This window comes from Rhinichthys klamathensis, unplaced genomic scaffold, assembly GCF_029890125.1.
Source record: "Rhinichthys klamathensis goyatoka isolate OS25496 unplaced genomic scaffold, OSU_Roscu_1.1 h1tg000907l_1, whole genome shotgun sequence".
NCBI classification, from domain to species: Eukaryota; Metazoa; Chordata; class Actinopteri; order Cypriniformes; family Leuciscidae; genus Rhinichthys; species Rhinichthys klamathensis.
This window is the reverse complement of record NW_026607253.1, coordinates 75,582-90,786: the sequence shown is the minus strand read 5'-3', so window position 1 is coordinate 90,786 and position 15,205 is coordinate 75,582. Positions and strand designations below refer to the sequence as shown.

The following is a 15,205-nucleotide window of genomic DNA, read 5'->3' as shown; positions in this document are numbered from 1 at the left end:
TCGAGGCAATTGATGTGCCAATGCAGTTGAGGCCCCGTCCACAGACCCGAGACTGCATGGATGTTGTACGTGACCCCCCCCCAGCCGGTGGCAGAGGCATCCGTGAATTGTTCTAGGGGAACTCCTGCCCGTAGAAATGAAAGGTCCGACCAGGGGCTGAATGTTTGACAGCAGTGCGGGGTGACGGGCACCCGGTACATGCCGTCCTGCCACCCCATCTTGGGACTCAGCCGTGGACCCAGTGCTGAAGCGGTCTCATATGAAGCAACCCGAGCTGCGTTACTGCGGCTGCCATATGCCCCAGGAGCCTCTGAAAAAGTTTCAGTGGAACCGCTGTCCTGCTCTTGAACGAATTCAGGCAGTTCAACACCGGCCGGACGCGCTCTTCTGTGAGTCGTGCTGTCTGGTTGACCGAGTCCAACTCCATTCCGAGAAAAGAGATCCTCTGCACAGGGGAGAGTTTGCTCTTTTCCCAGTTGACCCGAAGTCCCAACAAGCTGAGGTGACTGAGCACCATGTCCCTGTGTTCGCAGAACTGATCCCGAGACTGAGCCAGAATCAGCTAGTCATCGAGATAGTTGAGAATGCGAACTACGCGTTCACTGAGCGGAACAATGGCTGCCTCCACGACAGGTACAGCCCCAAGGGTAGGACTTTTTATACTGATACGCCTGTAGCTCGAAGGCAAAGTGCAGAAACGGTCTGTGTCAAGGGAGAATCGAGACATGAAAGTACGCGTCCTTCAGGTCGATCGCTGCAAACCAATATCGGGGACGGATGCATTAAAAAATGTGTTTATGCATTAACATCTTGAAGGGGTGCTTGTGCAGGGCCCGATTCAAGATTCGCAAGTCCAAGATTGACCGTACCCACACGTCCCCACCACCTTTGTTGGGTACAATGAAGTAGGGGCTGTAGAACCCTGTCTTCATATCGGCTGGAGGTACCGGCTCGACCACATCCTTCGCCAATAGGACATCGATCTCTGCCCGCAAGACAGGGGCATCGCAGCTCAGCACAGAGGTGAAGTAGATGCCCCCCGAACTTGGGTGGGTGCCGGGCGAACTGAATCGCATAGCCAAGTCTGATGGCGGGATGGGCTGGGGAGCGCTAGCCAGGCTCCCAAACAAAGTGCAAGCGGGACCAACGGGACCACAGACGTACCCGGGGTGGGGCAGCGAGGTGAAACACAGGGACTCGGGAGGCACTGAGGCGGCCCGAAGCGTTAAAAAAGTTTTTTGATCAGTTGAATTTAAACATACTTTCAAAGGAGGAAGCTGACAGCCTTGACTCTGAAATTACCTTAGAAGAACTAAGCAGTTGTTACGGAACAGAGGACCCGGAGATAGAAGAACAAGTGATAGAGTTTATTTAGCAGCAATGGGGAGACAAACAGGTAAATGGCCGACACAAGGGAGAGGAGAGCACAGGACACAGACGCTGGAGATGATCGCTGGAGAAGAACATAGGAGATGATCGCTGGAGGTGCTCTGGAAGGGTGCTCTCGAAAGGACGAGACTCTGGAAGGGTGCTCTCGATGGGACGAGACTCTGGAAGGGTTCTCTTGGCAGGACAAGACTCTGGAAGGGTGTTCTCGACGGGACGAGACTCTGGAAGGTAGCTTTCGATGGGACCAGACTCTGGAAGGATGCCCTCCATGGGACGAGACTCTGGAAGGATGCTCTCGACGGGACGAGACTCTGGAAGGGTGCTCTCGATAGGACGAGACTCTGGAAGGGTGCTCTCGGCAGGACGAGACTCTGGAAGGGTGCTCTCGACGGGACAAGACTCTGGAAGGGTGCTCTCTGCGGGACGAGACTTTGGAAGGGAGGTCTTGGCGGGATGAGACTCTGGAAGGGTGGCAGCCATGAGGGGTCAAGATTTTGGAAGGACAGCGGAGACGGAAAGAGAATCCGAGACTTCTTCTATCATATAGGACGATCCACTCACCCATAGGATGTTGTCAATGTATTCCCTCAAGGAACACGTGGTGGCAGTAGCTGGGAATTGCCTAAAGAGTGGATCGTCCTGACCTATCCAGAAGAACACCTGGTGGGCGAGGTGGAGGAATTCCTCGATGTAGGTCTCGATCGGGCGGTGATCCTGGGTGATGTTGAAGAGTAGGTCGGTGGGATCTTGAGGGTCGAGGAGGATGCCCATTGTGCTGCAATCTGTCTTGGTCCAGTCTTCTGTTATGGAACAGAGGACCCGGAGACAGAAGAACAAGTGATAGAGTTTATTTTGCAGCAATGGGCAGACTAACAGGTAAATGGCCAACACAAGGGAGAGGAAAGCACAGGACACAGATGCTGGAGAGGATCGCTGGAGAAGAACGTAGGAGATGATCGCTGGAGGTACATAGAAGATGACACGGGAGATAAAGGTCCTACAAGTTTCACACACTTTGGTAAAACGAGACTAGACGATGAGGGAACACAAGGTGAGTAGTTTCATGGTGAAGTTAATGAGGGAGATCGCTGACAGATGCAGGTGATTGTGAAGGAGGTGCAGGTGAGGGCCAATGAGGATGCAGGTAAATGTAGCGAAGGAGGTGGTGACTGTGACAGCAGTGTTGTGTTCAAATAAAGCAAAGTCCCCGGGAATTGATAGCCTTTAGATTTATACTTGGCGCTGTGGGATCTACTAGACCACAATTGGTTACACACTATAAATCATATTCAAGGGCTGTTTTCTCAAAGACCTCAATACAGCTCTCATTACGGTTTTACCTAAACCCAGCAAAGATCATTCGGACTGTTCTAATTACAGGCCCATCTCCTTGATTAACGACGATGTAAAAATGTATGCTGAAGTTATTGACAGACGTCTACAGTCAGTGATACATAAATTAATTGACCCAGATCAATCGGGATTTATTACGGGACGTTTAGCTTTAGATAATGTCCGTCGAGTGTTACATATCATTGCTGAATCCGGGAAATTAGAAACACCCAGCAGCCTCCTATTTATTGATGCTGAAAAAGCCTTTGATCGGCTGGAATGGAGCTATTTATGGTATACGTTGAAAAAGTTCAATTTTGGTGACCAGTTTATTAGAATGATACAAAATCTATACACTAATCCCATGGCCAGGGTATGTACTGGTAGATTCATCTCTGACACTTTCGATATTTGCAGAGGCAGGAGACAGTGCTTGCTTTCCTGGTGCCTGCTTTCCACTCTCATGTTCGACTTATCAATAGAACCTCTGGCTCAGTACGTTAGACAGTGTAAACTTATTACCCCGATTTCTTCATCAATCCATTCTATCTATATATACTGTATGCAGTTGATACTTTATTATTTTTATCTGATCTACAACGCTCTCTTCCTAATGCCCTCCAAATCATAGATGAATTTGGCACACTATCTGGATTTAAAATGAATCTTTTTAAATCTATTTTGATGCCTCTCAATTCAGATGGTTTAAAATTCTCTATTCCAAGTATTGTTCAGATATAAACACAAGTCAAATACTTAGGGATTGAGCTGAGGTCCACTTTAGCCCTCATTTCAAAAGTTAATTTATGGAAAAGTTAAAGGTGGGTTTGTCTGCCTTCGTTACCATCTGCCCAAATGTCACCAACAAAAATTTATATTCCGCCCTGCATCCATTTTATTAGCTCTATGCTTCCTCTCCCCCCAGCAGTAAATTATTGGAAAAGCTAGATTCTTTACTGATAAAATATATTTGGAATGGAAAGCATCCCCGCATTAAGTGGTCTACACTTCAAAGAAGTCAAATAAAAGGTGGATTGGGCTGCCCTAATTTTAAATGGTACCATTGGTCCTTTATCCTGCTCTCAGTCATGAAATGGTTTGATCCTTGTTCACAGTCTTCATGGAAACAAATAGAAAACGAGAACATTTCAACAATTCGTTTGCAAGATTTTTTTATTTTCAGGCCTTTCAGACAGGAAGTGCTCATTATATTATGGTCCTATACTTTTTCTACACTCTCCAAATATTTAAAAAGATAGGAGCCTGTAATTTGAACTTACTTTCTGATCGGCAACCTTTTATGTAGCCATCCTGGGCTATAACAGGTATTGCAATGTAAAATTACATAAAAGGAGAGGAATCAATCCTGGGTTTTCGAGACTTAATTGAAAGATTCAATATTTCTCATAACATTTTATTTTTTATATTTTAAATTGTGTGCTGTGTTAAATGCCCATAAGGTATCTTGGGGCACAAATCTCCCTCGGTGGTGAATTGGATTTCCAATGCAACAAGCACAAGAACTGTTTCTTATTTTTATCTTTGCTTTTTTATATATATATATAATTATGTTTATTGAATTTTCTTAAAATACAAATATAACAAGACATCAACCAAAAAAAACAAAAAAAAAAACAGGATAGCTCAGATTTATATATAAAATGTTTTATATATAAAACAGGACCATACCATAATAAGGCAGATATACAAAAAGGAAAAAACAACAACACTTATATAACGTATAAAATAACATTTCCAAAAGATGAAGCGAATGACACAAAAAAAAAAAGAAAAAAAAAAAAGGTTAAATGTCCAGAAAGTTACAGTTACAATGTTCCTTGTAAAATAATAGGGCGAAGACAAGGTTCCAAAGCGTCCAGATATGGGGTCCAGACTTTGTGAAACTGGCCTGTTTTCCCATGTAATACATAGGTAAGGCGCTCCAGGGGAATCAACTCAAAAATGATCTTGTTCCATCCTTTAAGCAAAGGGATGGAGATTTATCACTGATCCAATTAAGTAAAATATTTTTCCTGGCAGCAAAGGATAGAATATTATACAATTTCTTATTAGCAGATGAAGTAATGCATCTATTAGGTATATCCAACAAAAGTGAGACTGGGTCAAAATCTAATTGAATATTAAATATCCTTTCCATCTCCCCTAGCACCAGAGACCAATACCATTGCAGTCTGCTACATGACTATCTTTGCTTTTTAAATCTTAATACAGATAATTTCCCTAAAGCTAGAGCTTGGTTATTGGATTTGAATACTTCTAACAGAATCATCGAATGGGATCCAGTGTGGGATAATTCATTACATGCATCCACGAACCCTAACCACCAATTCATCCATTTTAAAGTTATTCAAAGGGCATATCTAACCACACGTGAACGATATGCTATGGGTCCATCACCCCATTCGTAGTTGTAATTTTTGTGGACCTGGATGCGTGGACACTTTGATACATATGCTTTGTGACTTTCCAGATGTGCAATAATTGTGGAATATGGTGCTTAATGTTTTGTAAAAGGCTTCTACTATTCGATTTCCCAAAGATCCTGCCATTTTATTGTGGAATGACAATTCTCAATTTCCTCTAAGTAAGAAGGTACAGGAATTTTGGCTAGCTGCCATGACTGCTGCAAAGAAGCTACTTGTTCAACGCTGGAAACCTCCTCATGACCTTTCTACAAAGCATTGGCAACACTCTTTTTTTTGGAGATATTATATCTGGAACTGTCGTCTGCGCGGACTAATGACGCTAAACCTGTGACCTTGTCTATGTGGAAAAATTGGGTATTTACAGTCAAGGAAATTTTGGATATTTAATCTGCAGCTACTGCTTAGGTTGTTGTTATTATTGTTACTATTTTATTTGTTTTTCTCTGTATTCATTTTATTTTATCCCATTTTATTTATGTATCTGTCCAAGTCCTGTAGTGCAATGGGGTGGGTGAGGGAAGGGAGGTTATGGGGGTAATAGTGGTCGAATAAGTTTTCTTTCTTTACTGCAAAATGTTCTGTATGCTTTCTCAAAAAAAAAAAACTAAAAGAAAGTAATTTCCCATACCCCGGAGATTAACATTTCTTAGAATTTATAAACAATTAACACTGAGTGTTCGCAGGTTAATTGATCATAATATTAATTCTGATACATTAAGTTAATTCTATTAGCTGATCAAAATATGTATAATTAATTATAATGAGTTATAATTAATAATTCATATTTCCCTTGAGCTAATTTGCTACTCTAAAGTATTTAAGTAAAACATTTATTTGTATAGTGCTTTCATAATACATATGGTTTCAAAGCAGCTTTATGGAAAATGCATGTTTCAATGTTACAATGTCTTTGGGTTCAAATAAATAGGGAATCTAGCATTACATTTCCTTTAATCTCTTTAACCCCACATAAGCAGCCATTCATTGGGGTATTGCATGAGGCACAAGTCATTTATAATGTAGGTTTTTCTATTTATTTATAATTATGCAGGGAAAAGTGTCACAGGCTTCTCTTGTTGCAGCAACTTTTCTTTATTTATTAATGATTCTTTTCACCAGTTTCCCAGCTAGTGAAGGTTTTATTCTCTTGAACACATATGATGGAAAGGGTGCTTTATTAGCATATGTGATATTCCAAATTTTAAGTTTAATTCGCCACTTTGGATGGAAACGTGTCAAGCTTGTGTAAAGAAAAAAAAAACTCCACTGGTGGAGAGGTATTGGAGAAAAATGTTAAATGGAACCTGACTCATGATATGACAATAATATACAGCTCTTAGAAAATACAAGTCATGTATTTAGTTAAACAGAAAGAATGGTGCTCACCTTCAGTGTATTAAGGTGATGATTTCAGCTTGTGAATTGTGATGATTATGATATAATTTGCCAGTCTTGTAAGTCATCCATATTTGACGTCATCAAGTTTTCGCAAGTAAGGCGGAACCCAAAATGGAACTTGTGCAGTCTCTATTAACCCCACTAAAGAGGTTCTCAGACCATCCTCAGACTATGCCAGAATTTAGGAGCCAAATGCAAATAAGCTCTACCTTCTTGAGTGGACTTTGATATTGTATTGTAGTGTGATGGAAGATTGGTTAAATTCAAATGAGCTAAGCCATTTAATTTAACAGTTAGCCAGTCTAGAGTCTCGAGCTTGTTTATGGAGGATTCAGGGCCGCCAGCTTGTAGTGCATTACAATAATCTAGTCTTGAGGTCAAAAATGCATGAACTAGCTTTTCTGCATCAAAAACAGATAACACTTTCCATAGTTTGGCATAAGGTGGAAGAAGAAGTTTTGGTAAAATGGAAAGAATTATTTTCAAAAAACAATTTGCTGCCTAATGTAACACCTAGATATTTAATTATAGAAGATGAAGTAACATAACATCCTTCTACTATGCAGGGTTTTGGTCCAATGAATAATATATGCCTAGTTTTTTTCATAGTTGTCCTGTAATGCAAATTAATGCAAAGTTGTCATATCACAGGTTTTGAATTAGCACCTTGCTAGAAAGTGATGTCAAGTTGATCACCCAGAATAAACCTGTTTAAAACCATGTTTTAAATCTGTCTTATTCAGAAGTCTGGTCGAGGGAAGGTTCAAGGGGAGGTGATGCCCACTCTGGACATGACGCTCTTTGACTGGACTGATTATGAGGATATGAAGCCTGCAGACACTTGGCCATCCAACAAAAGAAAAGGTATGAAAGCACATTCTCAAGGTCTAAACAATAACAGTTATTTTATTGTCCATCAGATTTGTTTCCAGCAGTAGTTTTTGTTTTAATTCTTGGAGTGTTAAGACCAAGATATATTCAACGATCAGGATAAATATTTGATTATAAGATTGGTTGAAGTTCTCCCAGATATTTAAACCTCTGTGCCTAAATAATTAGCAAATTCACAGCTGTTTCTGAATAAAGGATTTCATAGGAGGCCTGTGTCTGTCTATTTCCATCTATAAAGATAAACGCCGCAGCAAAAACAAGAGCAATGGGAACACAACGCTTGATTCCGAAGTCATTGAACCATGTGACCATCATCTTGACTGCCTTCCAGGTCAGTGCACCCCTATAATTGTTTAATATTACCATTATCAAAGACAGTGCTTCTCAAACCAGTTCTGAGGACGACCCCACCCTCCACTGCACATTTGAATGTCTTTGACGTCAGACACACCCAATTTAAGTCTCGCAGTCTCTACTGATGAGCTGGTGAGTTGAATAAGATGTTAGATGAGGGAGATATCCAAAATGTTCCATGGTGGGGGGTCCTCAAAATTGGTTTGACAAGCACTGATCAAAGGAAAAGCTCACTCAAACATGACAAATGCCATTATTTACTTGTCATCATGTTGTTACAAACCAGTGTTTACCCCCCCCCCCCTGTGGAACACAAAAGGTAGTCTTTTTTTTCAGAGGTGTAAAGTGTACCTGAAAACCATACTTGAGTCAAAGTACAGATACCTTACAGCGAAAATGATTCCATTATAAGTTACAAGTCACGAATTCCAATGCGACTTAAAAGTCAGAGTATCTGATTTTAACAATACTTAAGTATTTTACTCATTCGTCAAAGCCTACCGGATGCACTGGTTTCTGCCTCATCCCCAGCTGCAGCCATGTCCTCATCTCATATATGAAACTCCTGTGATTCAGCAACTACCTGCTTATGCTTTCGCGTAAAGTAGCCTTGTTGACAAGTTTGGGTGAGTAAAGGCAAAATGCAAACGATATAGTACCTGCCCTGTAGATGGCGATATCACTTCTTTTGTAGCAGAAATAAACTGCTGTAGAAATATTTTTATGCAATGTTTCCCTCTTATGTCATACTTGATAATGTCATACATACATAATTGATATCTGGCTACAGTACACACATACATACACACACACACACACATATATATATATATATATATTTATTTTGCTTGGGCGAGCAAATTAAGTATGGCTTTTCTAGCACATGAGATGTGCATGAATGTGGAGTGAAATATATAGAATCTGCTGCTTGTTAGCTTGCTTATTTTGCTCATGAGCATTATATATTTAAGGCCACATGTTATGAAACTATGCTATTAAACACAGGTTATGAGTTGTAGTTTTAATCACACAACTTTGCAATGTTGTTCGCAAATGTTCGTTGAACTATGGTTTTGGGATACGCCAAATTTATGAACAAAAGACTATAATGACCCTCTGTTAAAAAGTTTGTTTTCCTCAAAAATTCACCTTCTGTGTTCCACAGTATCATTTAAAATTATATGAGGGTGAGTAGATTACACAATTTTTATATTTGCAGCAAATTATTTAAGTAATATGATATTCATTAGCAAAACATTAGAAAATACTTGCCAGTGTTTACTTTTGTGGTTTATCTCATTGTGCTACAATCAGGTTCTTGTTGTGACCTCAGAGAACATGAGTGCAAACCTCACAACCATGGTCTAAACAACAAGTGTTATGATGACTGCATGTGTGAGGAAGGTGGGTATGACTTTTCTGGTTTTCTTAGAGGCAAAATTAACATTCTAGAGAGATACTAAAAAGTATAAAAAGGGATCTCACAAAACCCATCAGGAATATGTCCAAGTCATATTTCACCAATAAATCAAAACATAGAAATAATAAATTGTAAAATGAACTATTTTATACATTACATTGTCAAGTCAAGTCACTTTTATTCATGTAGCTCTTTAGACAATACAATACAATACAATACTATACAATACTGAACTGAATTCAGTTTAGTTCAACAACTGTGAAAAGTTAATCAATTATGGAATTAGTTAAGTTCATCTATAAAACAGCTCTGTAGAAAACGTCTCGGGTTATGAATATAACTTTGCTTACCTGAGAAGGGGAACGAGATACTGTATCCTAGGACGCTAATGTGAAATGCCTCTGACATGGCCGGTGTCTGAAGCACGTGTCAAAGCACGACAATAACATTGGCCGGCGACAGCCTATTATGTCACTACTAGTGTGACCAGAGTTTAAAAGGGCGCCTGTAGTACACGTCATCCACGTTTTTTCTGAAGGAGACGTGGGCAGACATGCCTGAAGCATGGCAATGAGACGCAGTGTCTCATTACCCTTCTCATGGAACCAAGGTTACATTCGTAACCCAATACTTTTCCTTTCGAATGGGAACTCACTGCGTCCTAGGACGCTAATTGGAAACAAATACCTACTCCGCCATGCTGAAAGAATGAGTGCCATATGGCTGACATTAGTCAATGACTTCAATGGCACTGATCCGGAGTCACAGTTCCCTGTCATAGGGGTACGCACCTGCAGTCGTTGTGACTCTATTCCCCAAGGCCAGAAACCCTGACTACATTGGGCAGCTTAGCTCAGGGCCTGGTATTCAAAGAATACCATAAGCGAAATATGACCAAGGATATAAAATATATCCTGCCTGTCACCACAAGGAACACACCCCTGATGAGTGGAGGTGTCACAAGAGGAGACCTAGCAACCCTTAGGGGAAAAGAAGGAAGGAGGCAGATGTTGGCCCCTGCATCCTGAGGATGCTGGGTGTGTTTGCTCTGGATTACTTCCCTCAAATCCTGTTTTCTTTTTTCTTACATCTTGCCTTCTCTGCATTTTACTCCTGTGAGGTGGAGGAGCACAATTGGCGACGCTTACCTCAGACCTCAGACAAAGACAGGCCAGGCCTCTTTAGAAGCTTGGGGCGTGGACCTGGACCGGCGTGGTATAGAGGTCTTGTATATAGGTGTTATATATAGATATATTGGCCTCTTTGAAATTCCTGACCACCGCCTCAACAGATGTGTCGAAGAGCTCAGAGGGCGAAACTGCCTCATCAAGGAGAAAGTTTCTCTTTTTCTCCTCAATGTCTGCCAGGTTCGCCCAGAGAAGCCTCTCCATGGTGTTGTGATTTCTACTCAAGTCACAGATGACATAGTGATTTTTAAGTCCAGCAGTAGAGACATCTTCCACTGGTAATGCGGGTAGCGTGCAGTGGGAAGGGCGCAGATTTGTGATCCAGTACTCGTTGCCATGCTGGGCTGGAGGATGCTGAACTTCAGTTGTGCCAAGAGGGACCTTAAAGAGTGGACTGGGCAGCTGGGTCAGTTGAATTTTCACAGGGTCCTTTGCAGGCTGGCTGCACCACTGAGGTGTAGGGCTGGGTACCGAGTTCGGTACTTTTTAGGTACCGACCGAATTGCCTCGATACTACCGAGTATCGAAACATGTCTTGTTTTTCGGTACCACATTTCGGTACCTAAGTGGTTAATCTCGTCAACGTCAGTGAAACAATAAGCATGCAGCATGATTGGCTGTGGCAGAAAAACACTAGTTTACGCGGCTGCCCAGAGACGCGGCTCGTCGCACGTGAGGCTGCAGTGTGTGTGTGTGTGTGTGTGTGTAAGCGTGCGTCCCAACCCAGATAGATAGAAAATATGTGGAAATGATCCAAAGTGTACCTATGTCATGTGCCAGACTCGATGCCAGATGCACGCGATGCAATATTTTCGACAAGATCATTGCTGTCAAGACCGGCAACACGGTAAATCTAGGCACTGAAGCGCACAAAATACACTTGAGAGTAATGGTGTTCACATCGAACGCGAATAGAGCGTCAAATACGCGTCTATCGCGTCTAGTTCGACGCTTGAATCTTCAGCTCGAGTTCAAATTTTTCAACTTGCGCGGAAGACGTTCGCGGCAAACGCGTCGCCCAAATCGCGTCATTCGCGACGCCCGGCGCGAATGATGCGTCTATTCGCGTCTTTGCATTGACTATGTATGTAATCTACTCGCACAAATAATTAAATTCGCGTTCGGTGTGAACACACCATTAGTAAACACTTGTTCATTAATAAACAATTAAAACCTAAACAATCTCCTTGCTATTGTTTCCACATCCATAATCATTAGGCTACTTTTGCCAGTGCTTTGCTGCAAGCTTCACGTGCAGGTATATATCCCGCCCCCCAGTAGCCTATATTTAATTTAATTCACATTTATTTGTTTAGCATTTTTCACAATACATATCGTTTCAAAGCAGCTTTACAGAAAATGCATGTCTAAATTACAATTTAGAGTGATCTGTTATCAGAGGTGACAGTGTAATGCATTTCAATTAATTTTCATTCAGTTTCATCGTTAATTAATGCATTAAGTTAAAGCAGAAACAATGAGCTCATTGAAGTAAAGAATACATGTTGTTAAATGATTAGGAAACATAGAAAACTTTAGCATTGGTGCTTTTTTACATACTCAAAATATGAGTGTAAAAAAGTCAACAAACTGAAAAAAAAATGAGGTAATGTTATATTGTTAAACCTGGTTACATAAAATTGGTATCGAAAAAAGTATCGTTCAGGAACCGGTATCGAAGTCAAGGTATCGGTATCGTTATCGGTATCGGTATCGGTACCGAACATTTTGTTACGATACCCAGCCCTACTGAGGTGTGTGGGAAAGGCAATGTCTGCTGATGCAAAGGTCCTTTGTTGACTGGCCTGCGCTGCTGGAGGAACCATAAGGGTTAGATGAGGTCCCTCAATGCTGGGGCCCTTTTGCAGCTAGAGTGCAGCCGAAAGCTATATAAAAGAAACTCAAGACATGGTGTGTGTGTTAGTGTCTCCTTTCCCATCGAGTTGGAAATGCAGAACAAGGGTGTGTCTACCAAGGGGACATATTTATCCCATTCCCATTATCCCAGGAGGAGATTGAAATCTGGTGCCTTTCCAATCCTGGATTGTGATTGGCCAATGGTGTCTGAAGTAGCCATGGTGTTGCCCACCCTAGTGTGGAACTCATTTGCATATTATAAAGTACAGTGTTAAAACAGTGTCTTATATTTTAAATTGTATATATTTATTTTTTTATATTTTAAATCATTAAAGGCATTGAATGGAACAGATAGAGACCAAACACGTTGGGAAATGGTTAAGTCATCGTCCATGCATTTGGTTATCTGTTAATAGATCTGTCCCGTGAACTGTTGTATTAACAGTCAATAACCATTAACATAAACTGTGCTTTGGATGAAGATAAAGTGGATGTGTTGCTGTTTATATCAATTTGTGGCCTCCAAACATAGGTATGAATGGATTTAGATAGATCTCTGTGGCCTTTCTTTGTTTCAGCCACTGTTGCTGCATCCGAGAGGTCCTGAAATAATTTTTATAGTTCTTGCTTAAACCTTAGGAATGAGTTTGGTGGTTAGAGTCAACCTGTAGTCTAATGAGAAGCCCTCTCCTTGGTAGTGGTGGGTGCAGAAGGTCCCCCTTCCTACCCTGTATGAGGTGTCTGGCAGTTGTCTTAGCATTTTATCTGATGTTGTTAAACATTTGTTTATGCTCATTCACCAAGGATCAAATCACAGTGTGGCACATCTTCATCCACACCTGCAGTTAGAGAGGGGCCCTGCCATAAACTGGTCCCTGGAATGCCACCTTAACTGTTGTTCACCACAGTGGCCACCATTGATGCTATTGATAGGCCAATTGCGGCAGCAGTTTGCTTGGTGGCACGGAGAGAAAGATCTGTGGTGCGGCACAGTTCTGCTATCTCCTCAGAGAGCAACTGACCCTGGTCCTGGTCTTTCAGCAGATAGGCCTGGTAAGCCTGCAACACAACCATTGTTTGCAGGGCCTGACCCGCTGTCACGTATGCTCTGCCATTCAAATGTGATGTCACAGGCAGCAGTTTGGTCGGCAGAGTGGGAGCCTTCAATGTCGATGCCCCAGCGAGAGATAGCTGGCCAGCATCTCTTCAACTGGTGGCATCGATTCATATCCAAGCTCATGCATCCCCTCTCGCATAATTTACATGCTGGAATGGATGAATGCAGTCCGAATATGGTTTCTTTTACAATCTTTCCACCTCAGCGTGCAGATCGGGAAGAAACAAGGCTTACGAGAGCTGGGCGATTATGGACGAATAGATATCGCTCGTCTAACCGGCTGAGAGCAAGCTCGCATTTCTCACGCCGCTATGGTAGATCTAATCTGTCTGTGGCGTGAGACATAGCCTCCACCAACTCGTCGTACGTGGGGCGGGCAGGCTATGAGGATTCAAAAACATCATCGTCCTCAACAGCCACATCCTGCTCTTCTTGGCTTGAAACCAGGAGCGCACTCACTGCCGGATCAGAAGATGTGAGCATAACATATCCTCATCCAGCAGCTCGCCGTCATCAGCTACAGAAGAAGGAGAAAAAGCCATACCTTTCTTGAATTTCTCTGCGAGCTCCATCTGAGAGCCCCATGATCTCAATTTTCTCCTCGCCTCAGCTGCCGCAGGGTTCTTCATAGAAAACCTCTTGTAATACTCACATTCAGCCCCCTTGAGAACTGAGTGAGCATGCTCCTCACCCAAGCAAATCAGGTGTCAGATAGCGCCAGATATCAGGTGATAGATAGGTAGTGATAGTGAAATGTGACCTGGAAATGATTTCTCATGATTAAAAAAAAAACTTCTTGACTTCATTATTCAGTCAAAGAATACATTTATTTGTTAGTAATTTTGGATGAAAAAGTCTGCTAAATGAATAGATCTAAATCTAATGTAAATATAAAATTCTTTAGGTCTGCGTTGTTATGCCAAGTTCCACCGCAAGAGGCGGGTGACCCGAAGACGTGGCCGCTGCGTGGAGCCAGAATCAGCCAACAGCAACCAAGGGGCCTTCATCACCATCTGACATATAAAGAGATGCATCCTCATACCCCATGACTGATAAGGGACTGAGCCTTAAGAATGTGGGCCAAAGTTAAACATCCATCAAAGCCATTAAATGACACTGACAGTAAAAAAAGCAAGAAAAAAATTCTAGATGTAATTCCTCATCTAATGGAGCTCAAATAAAAACAAGGAACTAGGAATTGTTTACATGCGCTGTCATTTATTTTTTAACACCAATATGATATTTTCTCACACACATACATATGCTTATCTCTCAGCATTAAAAAAAGTTGGTTTCCAATCTTTTAATTTAAACCAGACCTGTTCGCAGCACAGCACAAGTTTGCCTAAATTCCATTCAAAAGTATCACTCAATGAACATACAGTACCATACCGGAAACAGAAATTAGTTACTTTTGCTGAAATACATCATACATGGAACAATTTTAACAGTATATGTAATTTTGCGCCTCATGTGATTATTTTTCTGTACAGCACTTTGGTCAACTTTGGTTGTTTAAAAGTGCTTAACAAATAAAGTTGGATTGGGATTGGATTGGTATATTGATTGATTGATATTGTTTACGTTGCTAAGGGTGGTTGCTAAGAGTGTTGCGCAGCGAAACACCAATCTGTTCAATGAAGCGTCATAGCCATGCTTTATCGTATATAAAACACGGCTAATGACCAATAAGCATCATGAACCGGAGCTATCCATTTTTTAAATGTACCTATGCTGTACTAACCTTTCAGGGTTGTGCCCCATTCAGAATTAAATTTAGAATGGCTTATAAGGAGGAATTGAGAAATCAGGA

At 41.5% G+C, this 15,205-nt stretch overlaps 1 protein-coding gene across 3 annotated transcripts in view; it reads left to right on the top strand.

The window, feature by feature from the left end:
* The window catches only part of draxina (dorsal inhibitory axon guidance protein a), a 62,517-nt gene extending 48,026 nt beyond the window's left edge, over nt 1-14,491 (top strand). For all 3 annotated transcript variants that reach the window (XM_056244082.1, XM_056244083.1, XM_056244084.1), the window contains exons 4-7: nt 7,310-7,430; nt 7,696-7,788; nt 9,126-9,215; nt 14,297-14,491. In XM_056244082.1, the coding sequence (XP_056100057.1) occupies nt 7,310-7,430; nt 7,696-7,788; nt 9,126-9,215; nt 14,297-14,409 (417 nt within the window). In that variant the 3' untranslated portion in view covers nt 14,410-14,491. The remainder of the gene's footprint in view (nt 1-7,309; nt 7,431-7,695; nt 7,789-9,125; nt 9,216-14,296) is intronic.
* Nucleotides 14,492-15,205: the final 714 nt, after the last annotated feature.